Source organism: Drosophila suzukii, chromosome 2R, assembly GCF_043229965.1.
Source record: "Drosophila suzukii chromosome 2R, CBGP_Dsuzu_IsoJpt1.0, whole genome shotgun sequence".
NCBI lineage: Eukaryota > Metazoa > Arthropoda > Insecta > Diptera > Drosophilidae > Drosophila > Drosophila suzukii.
The window spans coordinates 3,984,750-4,010,840 of NC_092081.1; the positions used below are offsets into that span (position 1 = coordinate 3,984,750).

The window sequence follows — 26,091 nt, forward strand, 5'->3', positions numbered from 1 at the left end:
GCCTATTATCTCATTCCTAAAACGGACTTACTTCTTTGTTGGTGTTTCTTCTGTTTTCGCTTATAAAGATACCGTATCTATTATATACGAAGTTACTTTTAAATAGGCTAATATGTGGTCTTAGGGCTCTGCCCGCCAGCATCTGCATCTGCGGTCTGTGGACTTTGTTTAGTTTGACCGAGTGACCCAAAAAGATCACTCTGCCTTGAGGGCACTGATAGAATCCTATCAGCTGGGTCTGGGTGCTGATTCGATACCAGAGGTCGGGCTTTTCCCACGGCCTTATCGGCAGATATATACCCGATCAGCTGTGTTGATATCAGGGCCTCATTGGTAGCTTCCAAAACAAACAACTAATAGCTTCTGATTTCTTTGTGTTTTCAGTGATTCACCCGCTGGCCATGTCGGACAACGGCAATATTTCCTACTGCCAAGCAGTAGGTAATCGCACCTCGTTCTTCACCACCGCCTATAATGGCATTCCGGAAACCCTGATTCTGAACACCATCTTCTGGGTTCTTCTGATCCTTCTGTTTACGACTCTGCGACACCAGGCGGGTGACTTTGGTCGCCTTGCGCTGGTCAACAGCAATGGGAGCAAAAAGCGCTGGACGGAGATCTTCTATTCGCGGGCCGCCAGTGTGGTCGATCCCCAGCCGAGCACCTCAACTCAGGTGTCGCCTAGGCCAAGCGCCACCTCCCAGGTGATCGCCGACTCCACGCCTTTATCACCCATTCAGCCCGAGGAGGGTCTTTTCGGCTGGATCAAAGTCACCCTGAAGCTGCGCAAGGAGACCATCTTGCTGCACACTGGACCGGATGCCGTGCATTACCTGTCCTTTCAACTGCACCTGATGGCCGTCATGGCTCTGGTGACCATCGTTTCGCTGGTCATTATTCTTCCGGTCAACTTTTTCAACGGTCCCAAGGAAAACCCTTACGACGTGAATGCCTTTGGTCGCACTACAATGGCGAATCTCTCGCCAAATTCGCCGTGGCTTTGGGTGCACACGATCATCACCATTCTTTATATTCCGCTCGTGGTACTCATCATGCGGAGGGCCTCGGGACGGAATGCCTTTAAGAAAGCCGCCACCCGCACCATTATGATATCCAACATATCGTCCAGCGATCGTAACAAGACCGTGGTACGGAACTACATGCAGGAGCTCTTCCCGGACGTCACCATCGAGAACGTGTCGATAGCGTACAACATTTCACGACTTTATGTAAGGAACGCAGAGTTTGAGCGAGTTCACGATGCGAGATTGTACTGTGAACATCATAGGAATAGAGATACTTTGATGGTAAGTTTATTTACCCCAATTTTAAATGCAATCAGTATCTTATAATGTTCTTCACGCAGGCCAAACCCGACATGTGTTCCTGCAAAAAGGAAAATGCCTATGAGTACTATCAACGAGAGGAGCGTAAGTTATCTGGGGATGTGGCCCGTCTGCGCGCTTCCACGATGAATGAGCCCCTGGACATTGCGTTTATCACTGTGTCTACAGTGCAGGAGGCGCAGAATATTGTTACCCACTTCACACCGGGTACCTACCGCCAATGGCACCTGGTGTTCGCTCCGTCACCGGATGATCTCTTCTGGGAGAACTTGAATGTGAACAAAAGCCACTGGTACCTGAAGTTCTTTTGCGTGAACGCAGTGCTCTTCCTGGTTCTCTTCTTTCTCTCCACGCCGGCCATTGTAGTAAGCCTGCTCAACAGCCGACCATGGATAAAGGAAACGGAAAGCAAGATCTCGCCGCTTGTATCTGATTTCCTACCCACATTGATGCTCTGGACCCTGTCGGCGCTGATGCCCGTGATTGTGGCCATTTCGGACAAGTGGATGCGGCACTACACACGCTCCAAACAGAACTATTCGATCATGACAAAGTGCTTTGGCTATCTGCTTATGATGATTATGATTCTGCCTTCCCTTGGACTGACTTCCGCTCAGGCGCTATTGGAATGGGGATTTACTAACCAGACTGAGCGCTGGCAATGCATTTTCTTGCCTGAACGTGGCTCCTTCTATGTAAACTACATCATTACAGCAGCGTTTATTGGAACTGCGTTGGAGCTGTTGCGCTTCCCGGAGCTGATTGTCTACATTTGGTCATTGCTAAAGGCAAAATCCAAGGCCGAAACGCCGTACATTCGCAAGGCAATCCTCATCGAGTTTCCCTTCGGAACGCACTATGCCTGGACCACGCTCGTTTTTACCATAGCCATTGTCTACAGCGTGGCCTGCCCGCTGATCATGCCTTTCGCCATGATATACATCTGCCTGAAGCACTTCGTGGATCGCCACAACCTCTATTTTGCCTACGGACCATCAAACATGATCTCTCGCAAGGGCGGAAAGATCCACTCGACAGCAGTAACGATGACCAAGTTCTCGGTAGTGATCTTGGTGCTGGTCATGGCCATGATATGTTACTTCCGCGGCGATGAGGGCATGGCCCGCTTCCTGCTGCTTATCATCAGTCTGGCCATTACCCTCACTCTGTTCACTTTTATGTCACCAATCAAACGATGCGCTGCCACGCGGCGGCCAAGCATTGTGGAGATTGCCGGTCCGGCACCCATCTACGTTCCCGATGTGCTTAAAGATAATGGAGTAAGGACCAGCAGTGTTCGGCCCTCAGTAGCAGGATTTGGGGGATACGGCTCCGACAGCGTTTCCGAGTACGATAGCTCGCAGTACAGCGTCAACAGTGTGGAGGCGTGAATAGTATTAGCGTCGGGAGACCCTACATTTATTTTTGTAAAATATCTATAGAAGCCACTGAGAACTTTGCAAGTTGACGGCTTTAATTTGCATACGAATGAATGACAGGAGGATAACAGCAAGATAATTTGTGATACCTAGACCAGCCTCAATGTCGATTTTGATATGTCCCTTGCACGCGAACGCGATTGCAATATTTATTTCTGATGTGTATATAATCTACCTAATTTTCCAATTTTATCTGTAACAACTGTACATACTATATTTCTTTGCTAAATGCATAACAAAGAGCTTCATGCTAATTTTCGAAACAGTAATGCTGTTAATATTTTACAAATGAAACACACAGTGCATTATATTATTTCACGTAATTTTTTTATTTATGATAAATAAAAAACTATTAAGTTTATGCGTATCTCTTTTGCATACAAAGATACGAGTACGAGTTATAATTATTTTAATATTTCCTTTAGAAAATTAGCCTGCAAGTGTCACTTCTATTGTTAATTGAAGGAGAACTATCAATTAAAAGTAAACGAAATACAATTAGTCCAATAAATGAGTTTATTGAACACTTGGTTCTTTTTTCGGGTTGACGACAATTTTATATTGCTGGACCTTTCTACTTTCCGATGGCGATGACCTCTTCCAAGGGGCACGGCTCGTAAATTATCTGCTTAATTGATAAGGTAACTTACAAAAAGAACTGTAGCAACTATACTACCATTAGCTGGGGGATTGTTCAACGATCTAGTTATAGAAGAAACAAAATTACAGCTGAAAAATCTTCTGAACATCGCTGAACGGACCAGGGACACTCCAAAAACTTCATTAGACTGTTAGTATGTATGCGTATGGTATAGAACGAATTACAATCGAATCGGTGTTCGGAGTTCACAGAAGCCGCGGCAATTTATGCCACGTAGTTGTATTGATTTTGATTATCCTTGTCCCGCTCCATATAGTCGCGATCGATGAGCGACTCGATGCGCTTTTTTAAGTCAGCGGGCTGCAATATAAACAAGCTTGTTAGGCCTAGGCTGCTAAAAATAGGAATGTCTAATATCTACCTTGACGGGGAAGGTGAGCTGGTTGAACAGCTCGGTGATGAGTAGATTGTGGCTTAGCGTTTTCCGCATTTTCATAATTCGCACAATAGCCGCATCTATTTGATACTGACGATCCTGGAAAACTCGCTCTTCCGTCGCCTTTTGCTCCTCGTTCTGGGGAATATAGGATAAATAAGCCTTTTGAAATATCAACCATTGTCTTTGGTACTCACCGTCTCCTTCATCTGTATTTGGTTGATCTTGATTCTGAACAATTTGTTTGTGAACTCATTGTTGAAGTCGAACTGATCGCCATCTAAAATTTCGCGACCTTTCGGTGTTTTCGTTATAACGCGGGCGCGACCACAAGCCAGAGATTGAAGTGTCCTACGCAACTCTCCGTCCTCAATGAGGGTCGCGGCCAATATCTCCTCGTAGCTTAAAATTGGCTTATCGTTGAACAATAACAGCACAAGCGCTTGAAACAGCGAGACCAACAATTCCTTTGGACCCTATAGATAATAGTTTAACGTTAAACAAAATTTTTTGTTAAATTAAAAACGCTATTTGTGATTACCGCATCAAACTGCGCACGCAGCATACAATTTCCCAAAGTTGGCTGCCACTGCAACTTCCGCCCGCTGTGCTTTTCCAGATAAAACTTGTTGAAAATCTGCTGCGGATTAATAAACTGTGGCGGCATTGTGACTTCCGTGGGCGCATATGTTGGCCAGTACCCCATAGTTAGAATGCTGACGCACAAGTCCAAGTTGTGGACATCGCGATTGTTGCTTAACGCGTGTCCGCGGAACGCAGTGTTTATATCCCGACTCAACTCCATGTCCTTAAACATTCCCTCCAGCTTGGATGTGAATCCTCCGCCGCACTCCTGTTTTAGCTTGGACAGCATACTCTTTTCGGAATCCACTGAGGCCGATTTGCCCACAAGTAGTCGTTTGGCCAAGTCCTGAAAAAGTGTTGGGCATTAGTCAAACCCGAAGTACAAAAGAGGGACACATACCTTTTTGTAAAACGCTTCAAAGACGTCCTTGCCGTGTATAAAGCGGAACAGAACCATGATTTTATCCAGAGTCTTCTCCAACTCCTCATCGGTAGTTCCCTTGTTACCTGATCGCAGTTTCATGTCTACGTATTTAGCTAATGGAAGAGTAAAGTTACATCAAACTGTGTAAAAGGTAGTAGTAACCGTGGAAGATTACCAATGAGTTCGGCCGGCTTGTTGGCACGCTGGTTGATAAAGAACTCAAAGGCCTCGCGCAATGAGTTTGTGAATTTCTCATTGTGCTCGAAGCAAGTGCGAACGATCACATCCATTTTATCCTTGAAATCTAGCAAGTCTTGAACCATACTCTTATCCTTCTCAGGATCAATAACAATGGTGCGCCCCTTTTTCTGAAAGGCAAAAAAATAATTGCTGAATGTATTTAAAGAATTTTAAGAGAAACACATACCTTAATGAAACCGTTGAAGTTGCCACACAGCTCAGAAGTTCCATTTTTGACTCGGCTAAGCAGGCCGTACAAAAGTGTGAGGTCGTTCAGTCTGTTGTCTTCCAACAACGAATCCAAGCCTTTTTGCAATATTGACGTTAGGTGTTCCGCGAGAAGCTCCTTTTCCACATTGTATATCAGCGGATGCCTAAGAAAAGTGCATTAGTAAAATGGTTTTATTTTTGACCGATCTAGCATACTTTGTGCTGGAGTCCAGATAGTGCCTCAAGCGCTCGTTCTCCTCCGCTAAACGCTTGTTGACGTGCTGTAAGTACTCGGGCACCTCCAGTTCCTGCATCTTGCGTTGACTCTCAGCCTTGTACAGTTGGTTGGTTGCGTCCAGGAACTTCTCCTCAAAGGAGCTGGTATAGATCTGCAGGTCGCACAGCATGCGCACCAAACTCTTTAACAGACCTCGGTCCACGGTGGAGCCCTGGCGTTCCTTTTCGATCAGCGTTAGTAAACCGTCGACGGTCCGCTTTTGGACGACGCTGTTCTGAGCAAAATGGATGCGAAAAAGGTCCAGCCCCATGTCCCAAATAGAGTGAATAGAGGAGTTCTGCAGCACATATGTCCGGTCCATGTACAAGAATATGCTGCGAATCATGATCATCTGCTGGCAGAACGAAAGCCACCAGTGGTTGATCTTCTCTAGCAAAATCTGCAAAGCGATTGAGAATAATAAGGGAGCTTTCGTCTCCGCTTTCTTGGCAGCAACTCACCAGTTTGTCCATGCTGCCGCCTGTGAGCTCCTTGAGCTTAATATTGCGCTTTACGTGCTGCTCAGTCAGCTCCTTCAGTTTCGCGTACAACTGCGCATCCATCTTGTGGCTGCACATGTTCACCACCGCCTGGTAAAGCTCTTCCAGCGAATATTTTATGGGCTTCGAGAGTTGGATGGCGATAACGGCCTCCTCCAGCTTCACGTACGTGTCCTCGGAGTAGTTATCGGGCAGTGTGGGCTTAGCTACGGGCAAAAGTTAACATCACGCTGGAGAAAAGAATTAAGATCTAGACGGAACATACCCTTGAAGTTCTTAATCACTATCTTCTTGACGTCGCCGGGCTTGCTGTTGTGTATGGCCCCCATGCGATTGAGAAGGTTTGAGGTAGTTGAAGCCGTGCGAATCTCGGCATGGCTGCCGCCCAGCTTGGAGAAGTTTGGCAGGCGCTCGCCATTGGTGGACGCGGAGTTCATGTTTTGGGCAGCGAAGGCACTGCGACCTAGGCTCGAGGCGGCGGCTGCGGTGGGGGCGGCGTTCTCGGCCTTCTTCAGGCAGGCGGCGATGTTCTCGGTATTCTCGTGCAGCTCAGTTGTGTCCATGGGCTTATACTTCTTGGCAGCACTCATAGCTTTCGGACCCGGCTGCCCGTAGGCTCTCCACTCCGCTCCTGTTCGCCTGATCCTGCCCTGCTTCCGTCGCACCGGTATGGCCTGGTCCTGTCGTGGAGATTCTTCTCAGTTCGCAGGATCTATTCTCACATGCAGTTTTTCAGTTGGTTAGCTTCTTACCGCTCACAGAACTACCAGCAAGTATTCCTTGCGTTTTGTGCGACTTTTGCACTGGGGCCGACAACAAATTGGCAACTCGCGACCTCAAGGCGAGGAGACTTCTCGTGCAATTTCCGGCTGTGGATTGGTCTTTTCCGAAAGTCGGCGTCCTGGGGACCAAATGGGGGTCCTTCAGCGACTGGTTGGCTATCCAAATCGAATCAACTTCGCAATTATAATTCCACGGCTACCATTATATTAGTTGGTTTTTGGTTGCATGCGGAAAATATTGCTTTATTGTAGTAGGGATGTGGATATCGGACGAATCGAACCATCGATTGGCTGCGCGAAATCGATAGCTTAGCGGGGATGACTGTTAAACGTCATGGCTGTTATCTGGGCTAACATTGTTTATCGCTGTTAGCACTACGCATTTGTGTTTTATCTGAGAACTAAATTGATGGTAAACATTAAAAATCTAATACTAATATAATTTTTTTGTAAGCAAACACAAAACAACCAACAACTAAAAGTGTTTACTTCATTTTTGTATACGTTTTCAAGAAAATCCCTGCTAAGTAACCGCGTGTAAAATGAACACAAAACCTGACAACAAGCCACCATTAAAGAAGGTGCGAAAAATAAATGGGGCGAACTTTCCAGCTAGGAGAATACCTCCAAACGTTCTGAAACGCACCCTCGAAATCACATCTAATCCCGAAGACGGTTTTTGGCTTAATAAAAACACATCGTGCGCTCCTCCAATCAGCTATGAATTATACAGCAATGCAAAACGATCTACTACCTATGAAAAACTACGATTGGCTCGAAACTGCCTTATGCAGCGTGACTACAAGAACCTGGCTAAAATATTGGCCTCCAATCATACCGGTGACTCTTTGCTCGAAAGGACCAGTTTCGAATTATTCATGGACATAGCAAACATTCTCCAAAAACATCCAAAACTCAACTCAAAGGTTGCCAAATCCCAAGAAGAACCGACTCCTCCCAAAAGTCCCTCTGATGAGGAGGAAGTCATGGAAGCCCTTGAATTTTAGTTTGCACCTAGTTTTACTTACACTCACAGTCCAACCAACAAATTAAAACAACTCCATTATTTTTGGTAAAAACACAACCTTATATATGTGTATATATTTAATAAGCGTTATGTTCTTCCTTTTATTTGACTTATACATAATATCAATATGTTTAAGGTTTTGCTAAATAAATACTGAAACGTGTGTACAAAATGTGTGAAAAGAAAAAGGGTGTGTGGTGTTTTAAAAAAATATGTATATACAGTTTAGATTTTCGAAATAATCATGTGTCAAACAAGTCTCGAAAGAAGACTACTTGTAAGTTGTAATATTTAAATACGTTTATATATATTGGGTACTTAATTGGTAACAACTTCTAGGTACAAAGGGCTTTGTTTTCCTTTTTGCAGAATTATGTTCGATTTTCTTTATTATAGCAATGGTGGATTTCGAATTACGTTCGCAATTGGGTTAGCTTGGGCATTGGTTTAGGTAAATTTATATTTTTTTTTCAACGTTGTTTTATAAACTCTTCGTCAAACCATCAACAACAGATTTAGAATACTTGAGTACGAGTGTAAGCCAAGATCCCGACCAGGTCGGGTGGGTATAGTTAGTATCTGTTTATGGCAGCATAAAGTATAAGCATACAATACAGTGTTTCATCTCCTGACAATTCTTCTGACATTGAGTAACTTTTGCGCACAGCTTTTGAGGCTAAGATAAAGTTAGATTTGGGTACGCTACGAATTACAGCATTTGCAGGACAGTTATCAGTTATCAAAGCGCAAACTTTGGGGTGGAAGCCTTCGGAAATGCACAGCAAGATCTCTACTTAAAGGCTCTGATTGAAATATAGGTGTAAATGAGTAGTTGGCTTCTAAGCTAAGGGTCGCTCACTTGAGACGTTTACATGTTTAGTCTTAGGCAAATAAATAGGCGCACGCTTTGTGATAAAATGCTTGTAATAAATAAAAACTTGTCTTATGTATCATTAGAGTTTAAAAGACGCATACACACACATCTATATATATATCTATATACAATCACGCGCAGCCACACACTTAGCACAAACAATGGATTGCTTAATCAGGCAGCATATGAACGAAGCTGACGGGGAACATGCCCTTCCTGGCCGGCTGTCCCTCGATGATGCCCTCCATCCAGTTCTCGTCGTCGGTGCGCTCGTTTAGCACGATCAGGATCTCGCCCTCCTTGAACTCCAGCTCATCATCATTATCCGCAACGCAGTCATAGAGAGCCCGACACCGCCTCTGACCGTTCTGTTAAAGAAAATAATATGCATTAGACTTCGAATAGAAAGAAGACGGTAAAATATCCTACATAGTGGAACTTCCCGCCTGGTCCTGGTCCGCCGGTTTTCGATGGATTGTCTGGCGATGAGTTAAGTCGATCGTTGTCGCTCGAGGACACATTTGACTCGGCGGAATGATCCAGGCCGCCGCCAGAGCTGTCCATGTCAGTGTGCCAGGACTCATAATCGGTGAAATTGGTCGACTGATTAATCAACTGAAATGGTTCAAAATATAGTTATTATCCAAACTGAACAGAACTACGGTCAAATAGAGATCAAACAAAATTGAACACAGTGAAAAATCTATTCGATATAGTTTGTGAGTATGGGCGCATGGGTTAGAGCTTTTGAGAGATGCACAAAACGAGACACTTAGTAGAGGAACGACAACTGCAACAGCAACGACAACAATAAGATTGCTTGTCAAATAATGAAAGTGCATGAGCGGAGGTGCTTGCCATTTACCGTCTCCTCGCTGGACTGGCATCTCAGTGCGATGATGTGTTGCTTGCGCTGCAAATTGTTTGCCGAGTGCGGATCAGATCAAATACAGAGAAAGGTATGGGTTTTTGAGCTACAGGTCCTTTCAATCGCCCACTACGCGGTATTTGGAGGACTTACCTTGCGAGGAGGCGCCACTGGACCCTCGTCCATTGAACTGATGCTCTCGTTCGACTGGCCGTTTGAAATCTCACGCTCTGGAAGGAAAAGATTAAGGCTCTGCGATATACAGCAACTGTGTTGATGCTCACCTGGTGGAGGCCCTGGTGGAGGAATCTTTGGCCGTGTCAGCGCCGATTTGTCTACATGCTTCAGCGTCGGCAGCTCCCCGGTGGGTGGAAGGACCAGTTTGGCGCCTGCTAAATGGATATTTCTGTTCAGCGATTCACCGCTGGGCGAACGCTTATGGCCAAAGGTAGTCATGGCGGGCATGAGACTGTTGTTGCTTCCGTTGCCCGATCCTCCCGGATCCTGGGATACTCCATACCCGTATCCTCCTCCGCCCCGAGGGCTGCTCTCCACGCTTCGGAGGTGCGGCAACGTGCCGTACGCCACATCCAGCGACTGGTTCTTGTGATTAATGGCCCGAATATCGTTGGCATCGAAGTTTTGCGAGTGCCGCGGCGGATGAGGCAGTGTGCCATAGAATGAGCTGGACGATGCGCTACCCAGTGTTCCGGGCGGCGGTGCCGGGGCCGTACGCTTCTTCAGCGAGTTCATGTTGGCCGTGGACGTGGACTTCCGTGCTCCTGCCACATGGCCCCCGAGATCGCTTTGCATGTTCAGGCTGTTTCTCGCCGCGCGGACGCTCTGGCTGGAGGCGGAACTGGGACTGGAGCCGCCGTTACCAGCCCCACCGCCTCCCACATTGGAAGCACTGCCCAGATACTGCCCGACGCTGATGTGCTGCTTGGGCGAAGTGCCCGCAGAATGTGTATAGCTGGGCAGACCGGAGGGCAGAGTGAACTGGCGGCTCGGACAGTTGGCGATTGGACTAGAACTGGACTGTATGGAGTCGCAAGTTGAGGAACGTGAGCGCAGAATGGGCGAGTCCCCGCCAGCAAAACTGGGGGGACGCGAACGGGATTTCTGCAAGCAAACCGAACAGGGATCAGCATAGATTTTAATTAAACCAGAGGCGTAACTTACGCGCTCATCGATGACCGTCTCATCGTCACTGAAATCCGTGGATCCATCCTCGTTGGGCAGATTCCAGTCAGTGTTGATGTGGTCGAAGGCGCTCTTCTCCCGCTTAATGGCACATTCAATCTGCAAGAAATCGGATATGGATTGGTGTTTCTTCGAGTGTAATTGTGCAAAGAATCTTACAAGCTCCCTGCAGCTATTGTGTCCCATCTCTTTGGCAATATCCAGCGCTGTCTTGTTTTGAGAGTTTTTGAGCTCGTAGTCCGCTCCGGAACGGAGCAGTAGCTTCATACACTCCCTGCGATCATGAAGAGCACACAGATGCAACGCCGTATTCTTTCCCGTCACGTCCAGGATGCCGGCTGGATTGGTGGCCTTGTTGAGACCCTTGGGCGGCATATTTTGGATGAGAAAGTCGACTATGTGCAGGGTGGATCCCATCTCGCGGAGCACGGCCAGATGGAGGGCCGTTTCGCCAGCATCCGAGCTAGGCAGACAGCAAGTGAGATCCGCTCCTTCCGCCCACACCTGGAGCAGCTGACTCATGTCCGCATTGACCACTGCCTGCTCTAGGTCGCACCGCAAGTCGTTGTCATCCGAGCAAGTGCGCATCACATAGCGCTTGGCCACATACTTGGCGCGGATAAAGTCGTAGCGTTCCTCCCTGCAAACATAGAGTGGAGCTCAGCATTTGGAAAGAAGCACACACAGTATAACAAAACTTACATGCTGCTTTCGTGCTGCAGCTTGCCCCTTCCTAGTTTCGCCTCCATTATGTCGTTCAGCGTGCTGTTGCCCATGGCACGAGCAATTAGCAGGTTGGCCGTGGTCAGGTTGTCCAGCGTAAGGCTCTGTATGCGCGAGTGGTGCACGCCCAGGTCGCGATGCACACCAGAGCACTGGATGCACACCAGGATTCCAAAATTAAGGCTTATCCAGGTCACATCGTTCCGCGATCCGCAGTCGCAGCACCGATCGTTTCCTGGCAGTAGCTGCACGTAGCGGATCACAGTCTTCTGCAGCTCCACCAGACTGGGACTCATCTGCGGATTGGCGTGCTGGAAGGCCTTGGTCAGCGCCTTCTCTTTGCAGTTCACCAGCACGGCCATCCAGGCCTTCTGGTCGCCTTCATCCTCCGCCTGAAAGTGATACGGACGATTGTCTGCAAAAAGAAAAGGTTGATATATAATTATCTTATGAATATAAGTGATAATCAACGCATTCAAAATTTCACTCACAGCTAATTAGATCAAATCCTCGCTTGTCATCCGGCACCGGCTTGATCTGGCAGGTGAGCAGATTGACACGCGTTGGCGGCTTGGACTCGTCCGCGTGGAATATGTCGAGAAAGCCATCGCTGGTAACCCGGCAACGTCGCTTCTGCCACACGCGCCGCACCTTTCCCTCGCTCTTCTTGAGCAGATGGCCCTGCCGGGTGACGCCGTGATGCTTGTCGCCCTGCAACTGGTGGAGGGAGTAACCAGCTCCCCCACTCCGGCTCTCCGACGACGGTACATTGTCCACCCGCTCGAAATCTGGGGTGCTGCGCAGAACTGTTCGCAGGTCCAGCAAGCTGCGACGATCCTCGTCCTGCTTCTGCTTAATCTCGTGTAGTTTTTCGCTGAGATCGCCGATGTAAGTTCCGAAGTGCTCGATCGTCTGCAGTCCGTCTTTGAAGTAGCTGTATGGGATGATGTTCAGAATATTAGTAAAAGGATAGGCCGGGGTCCCTGGATTTAGGAACTTACTTGCTCAGCGCGTGATAATACTCAATAAGGTGCTGCAACAGCTCAATTCCCGTCTTGGTCTTGATGTCCTTATACTTCAGCAGATACTCGCAGGTCTGCAGCTGGTAGAGACGACGCTCCTTCTCCATTTCCTCGGCCACAACGGCTGCGTCAATCTCCGTGCGCACCATGCCCGCCTCCTTGGCCTGCGCTTTCTTCTCCTTCTCGATCTTGATGAACTTTGCCTCGTAGTCCTTGGCCGCCTTGTCGAAGGGCCGCTTCATGTCGCCCTTGACGCCCCGCAGCTCGCTCTTCAGCATTGAGTCCACCGGAAACATCACAATGTTGTTGATGTTTTGCATCTGTTTTGGAGGGTAAACAATTTAGCAAATAGATAACGGACTGGACACAAGCCGGGGATAACTACCAGGGTCTTCATCAGCGCACTGAGCTCCTTGGTGACAACGCTGAACTTAAGGAAGGCGGCCCCAATGTCCGGTTCATCCTGTTCGATGACCTTGCCGCCCAGCCGCTCCAAAGCCCGCACCATAAACATCTCATTGTCCACATGGGCTGAAGATAAACGCATACCAAAGATTATTCGCTTAAAAATAATATATATTTTATCAGACTCACTGTTTCCCGAGTTGTGGATGGCCTTGACCGCCTTTTTCAGCTTCGTTAGACCCTCCCGATCAAACTCCAATCGCTGTAAGAGGAAAGAACACTGAGTAGTTAGATATGATCACAAAAATAGGGTGTTTAAAAAGATTGAATCTTTTTGTCTTTTTAGCTACATTTTAAAGATGTAAAGGGATGGCTACAGAATTTTAATAACTTTCCAGTTGCAAATTTTTAATTATTATTTAATCAATAGGCGGCACCTTCTGTGTTGTAAAGGAGCAGCCACAATGCATTCCCAAGCTCAGCCGAAAATGGGAAGACAAAATAGAGGAAACGCCTTGGATGGACGCCGAATGAACAATATATTCCCAGATTGAAACCGCGTCAATATCGCCATTAGGTATTCAGTTCGCCAGTTGGTTGACCAACCCCTTCGATGTTCCCCCACATTTTATGGCACTAGCTAATTGAAAATGTACGACAAGGTCACTTCTATTATTAAACTTAATAACCGAACCAGCCCGATTTCAAATGCAGTCGCATGCACCAATTAAGAAGGCAAGTGAAAAAGATTAGAAGCACTTCACCCCACCGATGCACGCCCCCTTTTTCAGCATGAGTGTTTTATGTGGCTGAAGTTTTTGGTAAACGAACACCGGAACCACATAATCAGTATTTCAATCCATTTCTGAAGTCAAAAATAAAAGAGTTCGTTTCCCCCATTGACCCATTGACTCTCCCCAATTGGTTTCAATTCAAAATGTTGTATGGAAAATTGAATTAGCCGCCAAGAAGGAAGGGGCAAAGGGATCCCGAATTCGCCTGGGAATCACATAGAAATCGGCAGAGATCGTTTACATTCCGGCTGAAATTGAAATACGAGCTCCGGGCAAGCAACTGCCCATAAATACTGGAGATTAGATTAAATGTTATGTGCTGAAAACAATTTACAAGCGATTCGGCAAGAGCCAGCTTCGGGGAAACCTGGCTATTTGCGATTGCAATTCGATACTACGCGATAGTGTGAAACATCTGGGGACAAACGAACCCCTAGCAAACGGCTGGAGAAGATTAGTCATGAGCAGAGGTTGAGCAAATTACCGGGAATGCAAACAACACGCCTAGAACGAAAACAAAAACCAGCTAACAATATTCGTCAACTTGTTTTGCTCTTTCTTCACGAGCTGCCGGGCCAGTTGGCTGTTTTGATAACAAAAGATGCTAATTTATAATAAGTCAAAGCCCCAGAAGAAGGCTAAAACCGCAACACTTTGTTATAGAAGCGGCCAAATGAATGGAACACAGAGAAACTCTTGGCTGAACCAAATTAAATTTCGTTTTAGACAGTTTTACAGCTGCTCCAAATATAATAAACACGCAATGGGAGAGACTGGCTGAAAAAATGAAATAAAATTCATTTAACTGGCGGAATGGAGGTCATTGGGCTGCTTGGGCTACACCAAAAATCCATCAGCGAAATTAAATATTAAATGTTTGATGTGGTGTCCAAGAAGGCGGCCCAGAGTTCCGGGAAAAGTGGGAGTGACGTGACCAATAAATCGTCTAATTTTGTTCAGCTGGGCGCTGCATTCGCCGGGGAATTGGAGCATTATACAGATATAGATGTATATTGCACAATCGGGACACTCTAGAACCTCTTCTAGTGACAAAATGAATGAGTTTTCCACTTAGGCAGTCAGCGATTTCTGTGGGCGCTATCCCAGACTTACTTAGTGTCCGCACGGGAATAGTTTCGCCTTTCTTATCAGACCCCTCTTTCCGGCCGTACAGTGTTCTTTGTGTGCTTAGCTTTATCAGAGGGCGGACGGGGTGTGCGTACTATATATATATATATCTGAAAAGCGACATCACAACAGCTGCCTTGAGTAAATATAGAAATTGCAGCATGCTCATGTGGCAACCACTCCCACTTCCCCGCTCCCCTAGCTTCATCTGCATTGATACTATAGCCCGGAATGCACTTTGTATTTTCATAACACTATTTTTATGGAATCGAGAAAACCACCTTGCGGGTAGAAAGAAAGAGAGAGAGAGCGAAAGCTGGTGAGAGAGACCGCATTAAAATAACAGGCGGTGGCTCATTTTGGCGCCGCGCCAATTTACAAATCTTTCTGCTACTTCCCCCTGTGCAAATAATAATCATCATCGTTTGGCAGGGGGCGTCGTCTACCACGTTTGCTGCAGTACGGCACGGCTCTATACCTAGTCATGCTCCGGTTTTCACTTTCACGGACTTCGATTAAATAGCACTATGTTAGGAAATATCCAGAAAATACGAACTGGAATCGAAGTTAAAATGCTTGACCCTTGCTTCATGGCATCGAAAACATGATTTAAATATATAAATTTATAAAATGTACTCTCTTTCCTCAAGGTTGCCATTACTTGTTAAATTGAATCCTGTCAGTTAGTCACAACTTTTGACTCAAAAATCGAAAAACTTGCATGCCCTTACCAAGATTGTATCATAACATCATGTGCCAACTAAAATCCATAGGAATTTTTTAATGATATTTAATTTAGTCATACTTCACCCAATCCTCAAAGATAATAAAATAACAGGAAAAGGCTGTGTTTCTGTAAAATTATTTGTTAAATATACAAAAAGAAAGAAAAAATATGCAAAAACTAGATTACTCCTCAACAAGGAAGTCATTATATGTATATCTAAAGTAAAGTAAACCTCTTAAGTACATTAAGTGTTTGAAAACCACAAACTGAATGTTTCTTTGAACTCTTGGAAGTTATCTGAACAACGTCATTCCTCTTACAAATAAATTATTCATCGGTTCAACAAAGTCCCTATAAATAACCACTATGTATATTTATTTTATATAAGTATCCCTTAGTTTTTTCCCTTAGTTGCTGAACGTTTTTACTTCAGGACAGTACACGTAAATTAATAGAAAACCCCGGAATAGGGGTGCCTATATGAGCGACTTGAATTGATACTTTAATTGCTGAGCGGTAAGTTTAATTGCATATATAGTATGCACTTCAAGCCAAAATGTGAATTGCACAGCCAGGGAATACTAGATGTGTACATCTATGTTTGGGATTCCCGGAACACACCTGCGAAATGCTCATCGGCCACCTTGAACTGTTGTTTTGATTGTGTATAGGCCGATGGGCGTATGAATCGATATAGATCCTAACTACCTGAGTGACATGTAGACCTGGGAATTACTTGGGCGACACTCACCTCTTCGAGAACGCCAATCGTGTGGCGGCAGTCGGGCATCCGGGAGGCGAAGGTGGAGGTGGTGGGCGAGCTGTAGTCGGAGCGCGTCTCCTCCACGAACTCGGACACGGCAATCAGGGATGGCGGCATTTTGCTCAGGATGTCCTGATGTCACGAAGTCCTGATATACACGTATCCCTCACTCACACGCACTCGCACTCACACACACGCGGTTCGCACGCACACCAGCTCAGGCCCAAGGCCGTGGCACGGGAGCACAAATGGGAGAGGGAGCGGGACGGCGAATAGCTGCGAACGCCTCTGGCAGGATAACGCCTCTATCTCTATGCACTGTACGTGTTTTTACGCCTTTGTTCACTCCCGACTTGTGTTGCTGCTCGTCGCACTTTCCCTGGCACTATATCTATATCTATATCCATATATCCACGCACTGGCGTTCTCATCATCCTCTCGCGATTTGGATTTTGCTTTTCGCTTTTCTGCCTTTTTGGTACTGGCACACTCAGTCACTCGCGCTGCTGCTGCACAATTAACGCTGGCTGAATCCGATTCTGGGGGAAGTGCGCAGTGCCCGGGCGGCGGGTCCAGAAGTCGCGCGAAGCATGGCAGGATCAGGAACGCACTCGACTAGGACTGGGACTCGCGGCACTGGACATGGTCAACCCGACTCTAACTTTAGGCGTGATTTAATACTTTTGTTTTATTGCGATTTTGTGCTGCTGGCGTCTCGCTGCGTACAGTGGGTGTTGTTGTTGCCCTATCGATAAGCGAACGCCGTCATCGGCCATCGATAGCCAGTCGCTCACAACCGCGCTCGACAACAGAGTGTCCGATAGCACTTATCGACTGGCAGGCAACGCGGTGTGGATTTCGTTCGCTTTTCTGCATTTTCACTGGGATTCTTTGAAATTGAATAACTCCATTAAGATGGCTGGCAAGCGACAGGCCACCTCGAACCTGAACCACGACAACTGGGACCAGGAGGAGGAGCCCGAGGAGCGCGGCACCTTCCGCACGGCCAGCGAGCAGGAGCTGAAGACACGCGTTATCAAGAAGGCGCGCCGCAAGATTGCCGGTGGATCCTCCGCCGCTGGCGAGGATGGCGCCGAGGTCACGCCGGCGGAGTCCAAGAGCGTGTTTAGCGGATTCACCGGTGGGTTTTTGGTCGATTCTGGATCTATTGTTTTTTAACACTTCTTTTCCTTTCAGGTTTCGGAAAGCCGGCTACAATCGCAGCAGCGGCCTCGCCGTTCACCTTCCTCGCCAATCTGTCAGCTCCAGCAGCCACCACTAGTAAGGCCTCCTCCTCCTCCTCCACTAGCGAGCCAGCCAAGCCCTCATTCTCCTTTGGGCTCAGCTCCAGTGCGACGGACAAGCCGGCCAGCACTAGCATTTTCGGCACAGCCAGCACCAGCAGCTCGGTCCCGTTCTCTTCTGCGGCCAAGGAATCAACAAGTACCACCGATGGCGCCAAGTCGACCTATTCGATTTTTGGCAACATATCAGAGGCCAAAAAGGAAAGCAGCGAGCCCAAGACGTCAGTGGCCAGCAGTAGCAGCAAGCCAGCGAGCACCACCTCCAACTCCAACTTGGAGACCTCCGAGTACCGGGAAAGCGTGGCCGAGCTGAACCGGGCAGTCATGAAGTTCCTGCAGGAGAACATGGACAAGAGTCCCTATTGCATACTGACGCCAGTGTTCAAGAACTACGAGAAGCATCTGAAGGAGCTGCAGGACGAGGAGAGCGCCAGAACAAACAGCACGAAAACCACGCCCGCACTGCCCAGTTTTGGAGTGCCAGCTGCTGTAGTGCCCAGTACATCGTCGCCATCGAAGCCGACTTCCACGTTTTCCTTCGGAAAGCCCAGCACCCCGATAGGCGGCACCACATCGCCCTTCGCCAAGAAGCCCAACTGCACCGTAACCAGTGGCGGCACAACCACCACAACCACAACACCGATGTTCTCCTTCGGGAGTACGGCAGCTTCCAGTGCTCCGGTGTCGACTTCCGCCAGTATCTTTAGTTTGGCACCAAAGCCAGCTGGAGAAGCCAAGGTCGAAGACGCCCCTAAGTCCAGCGTCTTTAGTTTCGGAGCGAAAGATACTACCACCAAAAAGGACGAGCCCTTGTTTTCGCCACCGAAGACAAATGGCTTTAGCTTCGGAATAAAGAGCAACAGCGACGACAAGCCAAGCACCTCGTTATTCGCAGGCTTCGGAAAAGCACCTGAAGTAGGCGGAGGAGATGCATCAAAGGGATTCTTCTTCAACAGCAGTGCCAAGCCCTTTTCCTTCGGAAACATTCAACCGCCAGCAGCAGCACCAGCCAATGAAGAAGCGGAGGATGAAGAGGACAAGCCGCCAAAAGTTGAGTTCAAACAGGTAATTGGATTTCATAATGATTAGTTGATGAACGGTAACTTGACTCTCGTCTCCAATCAGGTCGTAGAGGATGATGCTGTCTACTCGAAAAGGTGTAAGGTTTTCATTAAAAAAGACAAGGACTTTGGCGACCGGGGCGTGGGCACGTTGTACTTGAAACCGGTCAAGGACTCTGAGAAGACCCAGCTCCTAGTGCGCGCAGACACTAATCTGGGCAACATCCTGGTCAACCTCATTTTAAGCGAGGGAATACCCTGCCAGCGCATGGGCAAGAACAACGTGATGATGGTCTGCGTGCCCACGCCGGAGGACAGCAAGGCCACATCGCTGCTGCTGCGCGTAAAGACCGGCGACGAGGCAGACGACTTACTGAAGAAGATCAAGGAGCACATCAAGTAGAGATAGACAGCTAAAACATGAATTCGTACATCTAAATGTTGTTTAATCGTTTATACTTTAAATACCATACAAATACGAACACCTGGAAATAGAAAACAAGAATGTACACATTATCAGTCGATTGTGGCTACAACGATTTTTGCCTCTATCATGTCTCTAAATTGAACACTTAAAGATCCCACATTTTCAGAAGATTCGTCTAAGCCCTTCGCACAATATTGGCTCAATACACGTCCGATTCCAGAGGGACAGGCTGAAAACGAATTGAATGTTAGGTTTAAAGTTGTAATCTGGAATTATGGTGACTTACTGATGGTCTCCACTGTAATGACTTTGGTACGGCGGTTGACGTAGGCACAGTTTCCGGCAATAAACTCGGTTGTCCCGGATCTTTCGTTTCCCTTGATCTTATGTAGCTTAAACAGGACCGTATCGCCTCTGGTCGGCAGATTGTTTAGAGGATGTGCACTCTGCAGGAGGTCCATTATAATATCTAAGGTGTCTCTATCCTTCGGGACTAATAAGTGAATTTTACTTATATGTAATTATTAATTAATTAATTTAGTGCTCTTACCCTGGACTGACTCTACATCAGAATCTAAGTCTGAAACATCCATATTAGAGTCATCTACAACCATTACGTCGTCATCGGAATCTGAGATTAAACTTTCTGCACAAATGCGCACTGGTGAGTGTCTTATATCATCAGAATGGACTTCATTTTTAATCTTCGATATCTCGGCTTCGTCTTCCAGAACGTTTCCGTCTTTCGTTGTGTCTGCTGGAAGAGTTCCATCGGGTTCAGTTGTGTCGTCCGGTAGAATTGATTCGGCTTCAGTAGATTCTTCAGGTTGAGTTGCATCAACTTCGCTGGTTTCGCCCGGAAGGGTTGCTTCAGCTTCAGTCAAATTGCTTGGAAAAGCTGTTTCAGCTTCTGTCAAATTGCCTGAAAAGGCTGATTCAACTTCAGTCAAATTGCCTGCAAAAGCGGTTTCAGCTTCTATTGAGTCCTCTGGAAGAAAAGTTTCCGCTTCGATTGCGTCCTCTGGCAGAGTAGTTTCGATTTCAGCTTCTATTGAGTCTTCTGGAAGAAAAGTTTCCGCTTCGATTGCGTCCTCTGGCAGAGTAGTTTCGATTTCAGTTGCATCTTTGGGCAGGGTTGCTTCACCAGTCGTTTCTTCTGGAAGAGTCTCTTCAGCTTCAACATGTAAGGATGCAAAACCTACTTTTTCTAGCGCATCATCTTGTAAGTTTTTAGATTCGAACATTAATGTTGGTGATTTTTTTCCGTTGACTGCATCTGGGTTGAAGTCATTGGGCTTAATTATTATATTTTCTAGAATTTGGACCTCGTTTTTTTTTTTAGGAAATTCGAATATGCGTGGAACATTGGAGTCCAGCTCCAAGAGAGGGCAACGAAACGTAACGGAGGGACGAGGAGAGGCCTCCGATTCCAGCTTCGCAGTATTGTCAGAAATGGCAGAATGTTTCGGGCGGTCATTGTTTTTGGAATCTTTTAGCTTCTTGGGGCTCTGCTTGTTCTGATCCAAATCTGTTAAACGGGATGTTTCCGACGGACTTTCAGGAGATCCCGGACCAGCTGGTTCCTCCACTTCGCCTTCCTCCATCTCAGTAGGTTTGTCTGCCTCAAAGAACTTATGCGATTTTGCGTGACTCTTGTTTTTGGACATTTTTGTCTCCATGAGAGTGCTACTCGGTGTACTCGCAGGAGCAGGTGTCCCATCCTCCTGCAGTGCGGCTGTCAAATGAAGTGTTTCCGCAGGAGCATCAGGCGCTTTATGGTGGTTCTTGTTTTGGGAACGCTTCTTCTTATTCGCTGCCACGACCTCCTCTGTCGCATATAAAATTGTCTGAGATTCAGGCGTTTTTTTGTTTTGGCCTTTGTTTTTAGATCGCTTTGACTCCACAGAAGGTCGAGGAGTGTCCTGTTCCTTCTCCTCCGCTTTTACAAGAGATATGTCTGCCGAATTTTCGATCCACTTATTGTCGCCTTGATTTTTGGAGCGCTTTGATGGGCGGAGGGGAGTGGAGGCATCTATGTGAACGCCTTCTTCGGCGGAACGATTCTTGCGCTTTTTGGTGGATTTCACAGGAGCGGGACTTACAAAGGTGCCCTGGTCACTATTGGCGAACCGAAATGCCCTGGAAGAGATGAAATAGTTTAGTTTTTCCTCGCGGAACGGAGTTACATAGTTCACCCACTTTAGTCCATCGGCGGCTTTAAGTACTTTAATTGATTCCCTCGGGGGCAGAAAACATCCATCTGTGGTTAGAAGGCTAATGTCCTTCTGCAGGAGACAATTTTATCTTGATTAAAATCACACAAATTCCTTGAGGACATACCAAACTGAAGAGGTTTTGAATATGATCCTGAACGTCCTTGATGTTTTGCCATGTTGCATCGATGAAAACTAACGACTGCCGGCGTTCGTCCTTGAAGAAGTTGGACAGATCCACCTTCATGCTGGAGTGGTGCATGTTTCGACAAGGGAGTTGTTTGCAATAAATTCCCCAATTAAAAATGCGCCTACTAGGCTGGAGGTGGACTAAATTCGATCTCGCTATCGTTCAATCGATGTTTTTATTTTCGTAACCCGCAATATATCCTTTGTTTAATTAATCAAGGCCCGCGACGAAGCAAAACAACAATGACGAACTTCCTATAATAATAAAATAAAAAAAAAAAACTTGCCAAAAGCTAGCAATCAAAAACCCCTTGAGTTATCGATAGCAACGAGGTACATATGCACGACCGATAACGATAAGGCACTTCTTGTGTACTCTACCAACGAAAACAAAGTTCTTATCAATACAGTTTGGCATTAATCACGGCTCCGAATTAGATCAATGATGTGATTCCGCCACGAGGAAGCCGTTCCGTTCCGATCCCACTCCAAAATGAGCCACGGCGAACAGAGTCACAACCACAGCAGCCAGGAGCGCGCTGGCGGAGGCGACTCCAGCAAGGACAGGGAGAAGGAGAAGAAGGGATGGTTCCACTCGCTGACCAGGCGCAAGAAGTCCGACTCGGCGCTGGCTGTGTCCGCATCCGCGTCCAGCAGTGGATCCCAAAACAACAACAACGAAGTGTGCGTCCTTGAGGCAGCGGACTCTTCCATGGCCAGCTGCAGCAATGGGGGCACGAGCACAGGAACCCTGCGCAGGCGGCGGGACAAGGACAAGGAGAAGCGGAACGTGTTTGCCAGACTCCGCAGAAAGGTGGGCCAGGGACTCAGCTCACTGCGCAATTGGCACTCGATGGGCGACTGCGACGACGGTGGGACCACGGATGCCACCTACGAGTTCCTCACGCCGGCCATCTGTCCGGAACCCACGCTGCCATTCACGCACGACTATTTGCGATTCATCCGGAAGAAGTGGCTGGAGCGAGAGGACGCCCACTCGCCCAACCAGGTCATGTACAAGGCCTGCTCCGAGATGATCAAGTAAGCGACGTCTTTCTCGAACGGTCAACGATCGGTGACTCATTTCCTTTGTTTTCAGCCAAGTGTGGTACTGGGGCGAAATCTCCAGGCGCGATTCGCAGCGTCAGTTGAGTGACAAGCCGACTGGGTCGTTCCTGGTCCGCGACTCGGAGACCAGCGGATCCCAGTTCACACTGAGCTTCCGGATTGTAAATGTAACTCTGCACTATCGGCTGGAGTTCAGAGAGGACTTCTGGCACTTCGAGGAGCTCAAGTACGAGTCGATTGTGGAGATGATCGAGGACATCTTACACCGCTGCACCAACGACAACTTTGTGTGCTTTGTGAAGGTCCCCAACGAGATGCAGCCGCCGTTTCCGGTGATTCTCAAGTACCCGCTGAGCCGGTACGCCAACATGCCCAAGCTGCAGGACCTGTGCCGCCGCGTTCTGCAGCGCCAGATGTCGCGCGAGCAGCTGGCGCAGCTGCCAGTGCCGGCGCAGATGCTGGAGTACTTGTCGGTGGAGCGGGAGCTGGTGTTTCAGAGCTAGGCGCCCGCCTCCGCCGCTGAGCACCAGCTGGTCAAAGCTTTAACATGGAAGTAAACGCAAGCGCGTACACCAAAGAGATCCGGGCGAATCGATTCCCAGCCTGCAGTTACTCGTAATGATATTTGTTGGTCGGATTGGCAATATGTTTTTGATGCATTTCTACGCCCCAGTAACTAAGCGCACAATCTCTCACCACGTGCACGCCGGAATCCCAGTGCGCAAGTTTTTACTGTATTGTACTGCTAAGTACCACTAGTACTAGTATTTTGTCTAGGATAAAACTCTGTTATTGGCCATAATTAGTCTATTGGTTTGTTTTCCATGGGTCTTGGTCAAGTCTAAACTCTAAACGCAGTGCGCGAGTCCTTACATTTTTGTAAAAATCGAACTATTGCATATATATATGTATTAACGTTAGTCCTAAGACAGATGTATTGTACTATTTACGTTGTTTGCATTTTTGTATTCCTAACTTGGACACTAACTTTTTGCTAATCTAGATTGCATGGAATTTAGGCAGCTTTACGGCAATCGAATCTGTTCAATGCCAATTACTCTTGTTGCAATGTGTATGTATTTTATTTAAATCTATCTACGAATATTTTACAAGAATAAAATATCAATCAACTCATTGAGCGATCTTGCAGTCAATGAAGTTCGCAAATAAAGCAAGCATCACGTCTAAAGTCTACTCTGTTTATTATTCTTATACGGGGAGTATAAGTCAGTACATTATTTGGTAAAGTTAAAAGACTATTTTACAAAAAATTCCGGGAAGCATTTCCCTTCCCTATAAATAATTTAGGGATTTGAACTCCTATGTCCAAACATGCCTTGCAGATAAAAACTGAATTTTTCATGAAGTTCCAAAATGTTGACTAATCTAATACGACCACCTCACCTTCTTTACGCTCCTCCTCATCCTCCGCGTGGTCGTATATGCGATAGGCCTTGAACTGACCTACCTTTACACCATCCACGTAGAAAAAACTGAGGAAGCAACTGCGGCACAGGTAAGAGGGATCGTGCAGCTGTCGACGGGACTGCTCTACAATGAAGCTATAGCTGCGAATGCCGCACATATAGCAGGTCCTGCGATTGAAGGTGCTGAAGGCGTGAGGATAGGGATAAAGACTGCGATCTGGGCGTTTACTGCGCGGCGTTAGTACCTCGATCTGTGAGATCACAAACAGGTGCTCGCAATTGCCGTGATGCAGGTAGTGCAGCGGCGAGCCCGGACTGACGGTTAGATCGATGAATCTTTTGCCCTCCATATTCTCCACTTTAAGCGTTTCTCCATTCACTCCATTTGCTCTGGCTGCCCACTTTAATACGGTTTGCGAATAGTCGGGATTGTTCGGATTGCGTTTGTCATTGTAGAAAGTGTCGTTGATGAAGAAGTACCCCGGATTAGTGTCGATAGTGGGCAACGGAGCATCCGGATCGTGGCTAATGTCGACGAACCGTTTGCCACGACAAACGCAGCTGATCTTATCGCGCAGCTCGGTCAGATAGTTGGTGCCCAGACAGACGTACTCCTCTGCGAACACGGGGATCTCCACCTTGAATCCTCGGTGGTAGGCCCGCGGTGGTCGGTAGAGACGTACGGTTAGCTCCAGCTCGCAGGTATCCAGCTGGAGATCGGGGCAGTCCTTCGGCGGTGGATTCAGCTTGTGGGTGTACTGGGTTCGCCCAAAGGCACATTTGCGTGACTTAGCTTTGTGCTGAGTCAAGGCCAAAAAAGTGGAGGGCACATGCTGATCCCCCGGGGGCTGGACAAAGTTTGGACGAAATTGGTCTGTACCGGGCTGGAAGACTGCAATCGAGCTGTCATCTGGCGACTCTATCAAGTCCAGGGAACAGCTCTCACCCACGTCAACAAGGACGGGGTTGGTTTGTAGGTAGAAGGGCACATCGTCCGCGGACCCAAATAGTTTTTTCTGATATTGGGCTAGGAAATCCCGAAGGTTTAAAGCCGGTTCCGTCGCCGTACAGACTCTCTCCATGATGCTAAGAGTGATTGGAATTATTTTGCGGATTTCGTTCAGCTCACTCCACCTAATGCTCCTCTCCGAACTTGTTAATCGCCTCCTTGTAGGTAATATTTAACTTTAGCGATTCCGGCTTGGCCTCCGTCTGTTCGTCCTCCTCGGCTTTACTAGACTTCTCGGCCTCCTGGTGCAAGTTGTCGACGTAGACTCGCTCGAAGGATATCACCTTGGTGGACTTGTCCACGTACTGGTACCGCTGGCGACACACGGACTCAAAGAGCGGATCGCTGGCTAGGTTGTCCTTCTCTTTCTCGAAGAACACGTTGGTTCCCACGGAATGTTCGTAGCGTCCCCGGTAGATACTGCCATTCACCTCCGCCATGGGCGCATCGCTCTCGATTCCGATGACCTTAATGGCCGCGTCCTCGTGGTTCAGCTGGAACGGCTTCAAGTAAATAATAAAACCATAATTTTAGTTAGTTATTAAGAGTTGTAGTTGGGTGCCAGTACTGTGTTTGTAGTACCTGAACGTGGTTTTTAAAATCCCCGAATACTAGGTACTCTGTCTCCTCGTACTCAGAATCGGACATGCTCCTCCTGGTTCTTCACCGTGGGTAAACTAAGGGGCTTAGTACCGGGAACATTTTCATTTACGAGGTTTGTACATGAAGTACTCCAAAATGCAAGGCTTGTTCGCACTGGTGCCGCAACAGCAGCAGCGTTAAGAAGGATGCAGAAATGTCGTGTTGTGGCACAACTGGGAGATCGTTACCCTGCTGTTTTAAAACTAAGAGTGGGTTTTAAAGGTTTAATACCCATATTTATTTTAACAAGATTAACAAGATTATTTTTCAAAAGAGTGCATGCATGAACTCTTCACAACATGATTTGATCGGTAGCGATGTTAAGAGGCAGTGCAGTGTGAAGAGCACATAAGTAACACAGTTCAGTACATGTCACC

The 26,091-nt window shown here is 47.3% G+C and overlaps 9 protein-coding genes across 13 annotated transcripts; 4 read left to right on the forward strand and 5 right to left on the reverse strand.

Annotated features, from left to right (window-relative positions):
* Positions 1–20: 20 nt before the first annotated feature.
* Positions 21–3,309, forward strand: Tmem63 (transmembrane protein 63; the record flags this gene model as incomplete). Its single annotated transcript, XM_070994605.1, has 3 exons — positions 21–153; positions 385–1,307; positions 1,367–3,309. Coding segments are annotated over 3 exons (2,427 nt in total), but the record flags the coding sequence as incomplete, so codon positions are not given.
* Cul4 (cullin 4) lies at positions 3,279–7,117 on the reverse strand. The gene is made up of 11 exons (XM_017087605.4): positions 6,811–7,117; positions 6,324–6,738; positions 6,020–6,264; positions 5,498–5,958; positions 5,259–5,445; positions 5,007–5,199; positions 4,808–4,944; positions 4,364–4,753; positions 4,020–4,298; positions 3,808–3,960; positions 3,279–3,746 (listed from the first exon to the last, which is right to left on the reverse strand). Exons 2-11 carry the CDS (start codon positions 6,646–6,648, stop codon positions 3,651–3,653), a joined length of 2,466 nt encoding a protein of 821 aa, XP_016943094.1. The 5' UTR covers positions 6,649–6,738; positions 6,811–7,117; the 3' UTR covers positions 3,279–3,650.
* Positions 7,118–7,382: 265 nt separating this feature from the next.
* Positions 7,383–8,039, forward strand: udd (under-developed). Its single transcript, XM_017087613.4, has one exon. The coding sequence runs from the start codon at positions 7,383–7,385 to the stop codon at positions 7,845–7,847; it is 465 nt and encodes a 154-aa protein (XP_016943102.3). The 3' UTR covers positions 7,848–8,039.
* A 734-nt stretch (positions 8,040–8,773) lies between these two features.
* On the reverse strand, positions 8,774–17,109 carry Asap (ArfGAP domain of ASAP). Of its 5 annotated transcripts, none has more exons than XM_017087603.4 (13): positions 16,363–17,109; positions 13,152–13,224; positions 12,943–13,088; positions 12,537–12,877; positions 12,027–12,469; positions 11,515–11,950; positions 10,972–11,452; positions 10,792–10,911; positions 9,894–10,647; positions 9,763–9,839; positions 9,607–9,654; positions 9,171–9,356; positions 8,774–9,109 (listed from the first exon to the last, which is right to left on the reverse strand). In XM_017087603.4, exons 1-13 carry the CDS (start codon positions 16,489–16,491, stop codon positions 8,912–8,914), a joined length of 3,432 nt encoding a protein of 1,143 aa, XP_016943092.3. In that variant the 5' UTR covers positions 16,492–17,109; the 3' UTR covers positions 8,774–8,911. The 5 variants fall into 5 exon arrangements, with proteins under 5 accessions (XP_016943092.3, XP_016943090.3, XP_070850805.1 ...); XM_017087601.4 differs by having other exon boundaries at positions 9,894–10,731; positions 16,363–17,108; XM_070994704.1 differs by lacking the exon at positions 16,363–17,109 and adding an exon at positions 13,400–13,447 and having other exon boundaries at positions 9,894–10,731.
* A 31-nt stretch (positions 17,110–17,140) lies between these two features.
* Positions 17,141–19,255, forward strand: Nup50 (nuclear pore complex protein Nup50). The gene is made up of 3 exons (XM_017087610.4): positions 17,141–17,515; positions 17,572–18,743; positions 18,804–19,255. Exons 1-3 carry the CDS (start codon positions 17,290–17,292, stop codon positions 19,140–19,142), a joined length of 1,737 nt encoding a protein of 578 aa, XP_016943099.3. The 5' UTR covers positions 17,141–17,289; the 3' UTR covers positions 19,143–19,255.
* coil (coilin) lies at positions 19,165–21,797 on the reverse strand. The gene is made up of 5 exons (XM_017087609.4): positions 21,507–21,797; positions 21,366–21,451; positions 19,717–21,305; positions 19,453–19,659; positions 19,165–19,395 (listed from the first exon to the last, which is right to left on the reverse strand). The coding sequence occupies exons 1-5, from the start codon at positions 21,639–21,641 to the stop codon at positions 19,256–19,258; spliced, it is 2,157 nt and encodes a 718-aa protein (XP_016943098.3). The 5' UTR covers positions 21,642–21,797; the 3' UTR covers positions 19,165–19,255.
* A 123-nt stretch (positions 21,798–21,920) lies between these two features.
* Positions 21,921–23,825, forward strand: Socs44A (Suppressor of Cytokine Signaling at 44A). The gene is made up of 2 exons (XM_017087612.4): positions 21,921–22,609; positions 22,668–23,825. Exons 1-2 carry the CDS (start codon positions 22,062–22,064, stop codon positions 23,137–23,139), a joined length of 1,020 nt encoding a protein of 339 aa, XP_016943101.1. The 5' UTR covers positions 21,921–22,061; the 3' UTR covers positions 23,140–23,825.
* On the reverse strand, positions 23,822–25,145 carry Pbp49 (proximal sequence element A Pbp49). The gene has a single exon (XM_017087611.4). The coding sequence runs from the start codon at positions 25,143–25,145 to the stop codon at positions 24,018–24,020; it is 1,128 nt and encodes a 375-aa protein (XP_016943100.3). The 3' UTR covers positions 23,822–24,017.
* Positions 25,146–25,197: 52 nt separating this feature from the next.
* On the reverse strand, positions 25,198–25,813 carry LOC108019715 (uncharacterized). Its single transcript, XM_017087614.4, has 2 exons — positions 25,655–25,813; positions 25,198–25,575 (listed from the first exon to the last, which is right to left on the reverse strand). Exons 1-2 carry the CDS (start codon positions 25,718–25,720, stop codon positions 25,198–25,200), a joined length of 444 nt encoding a protein of 147 aa, XP_016943103.2. The 5' UTR covers positions 25,721–25,813.
* Between the last annotated feature and the right edge of the window lie 278 nt (positions 25,814–26,091).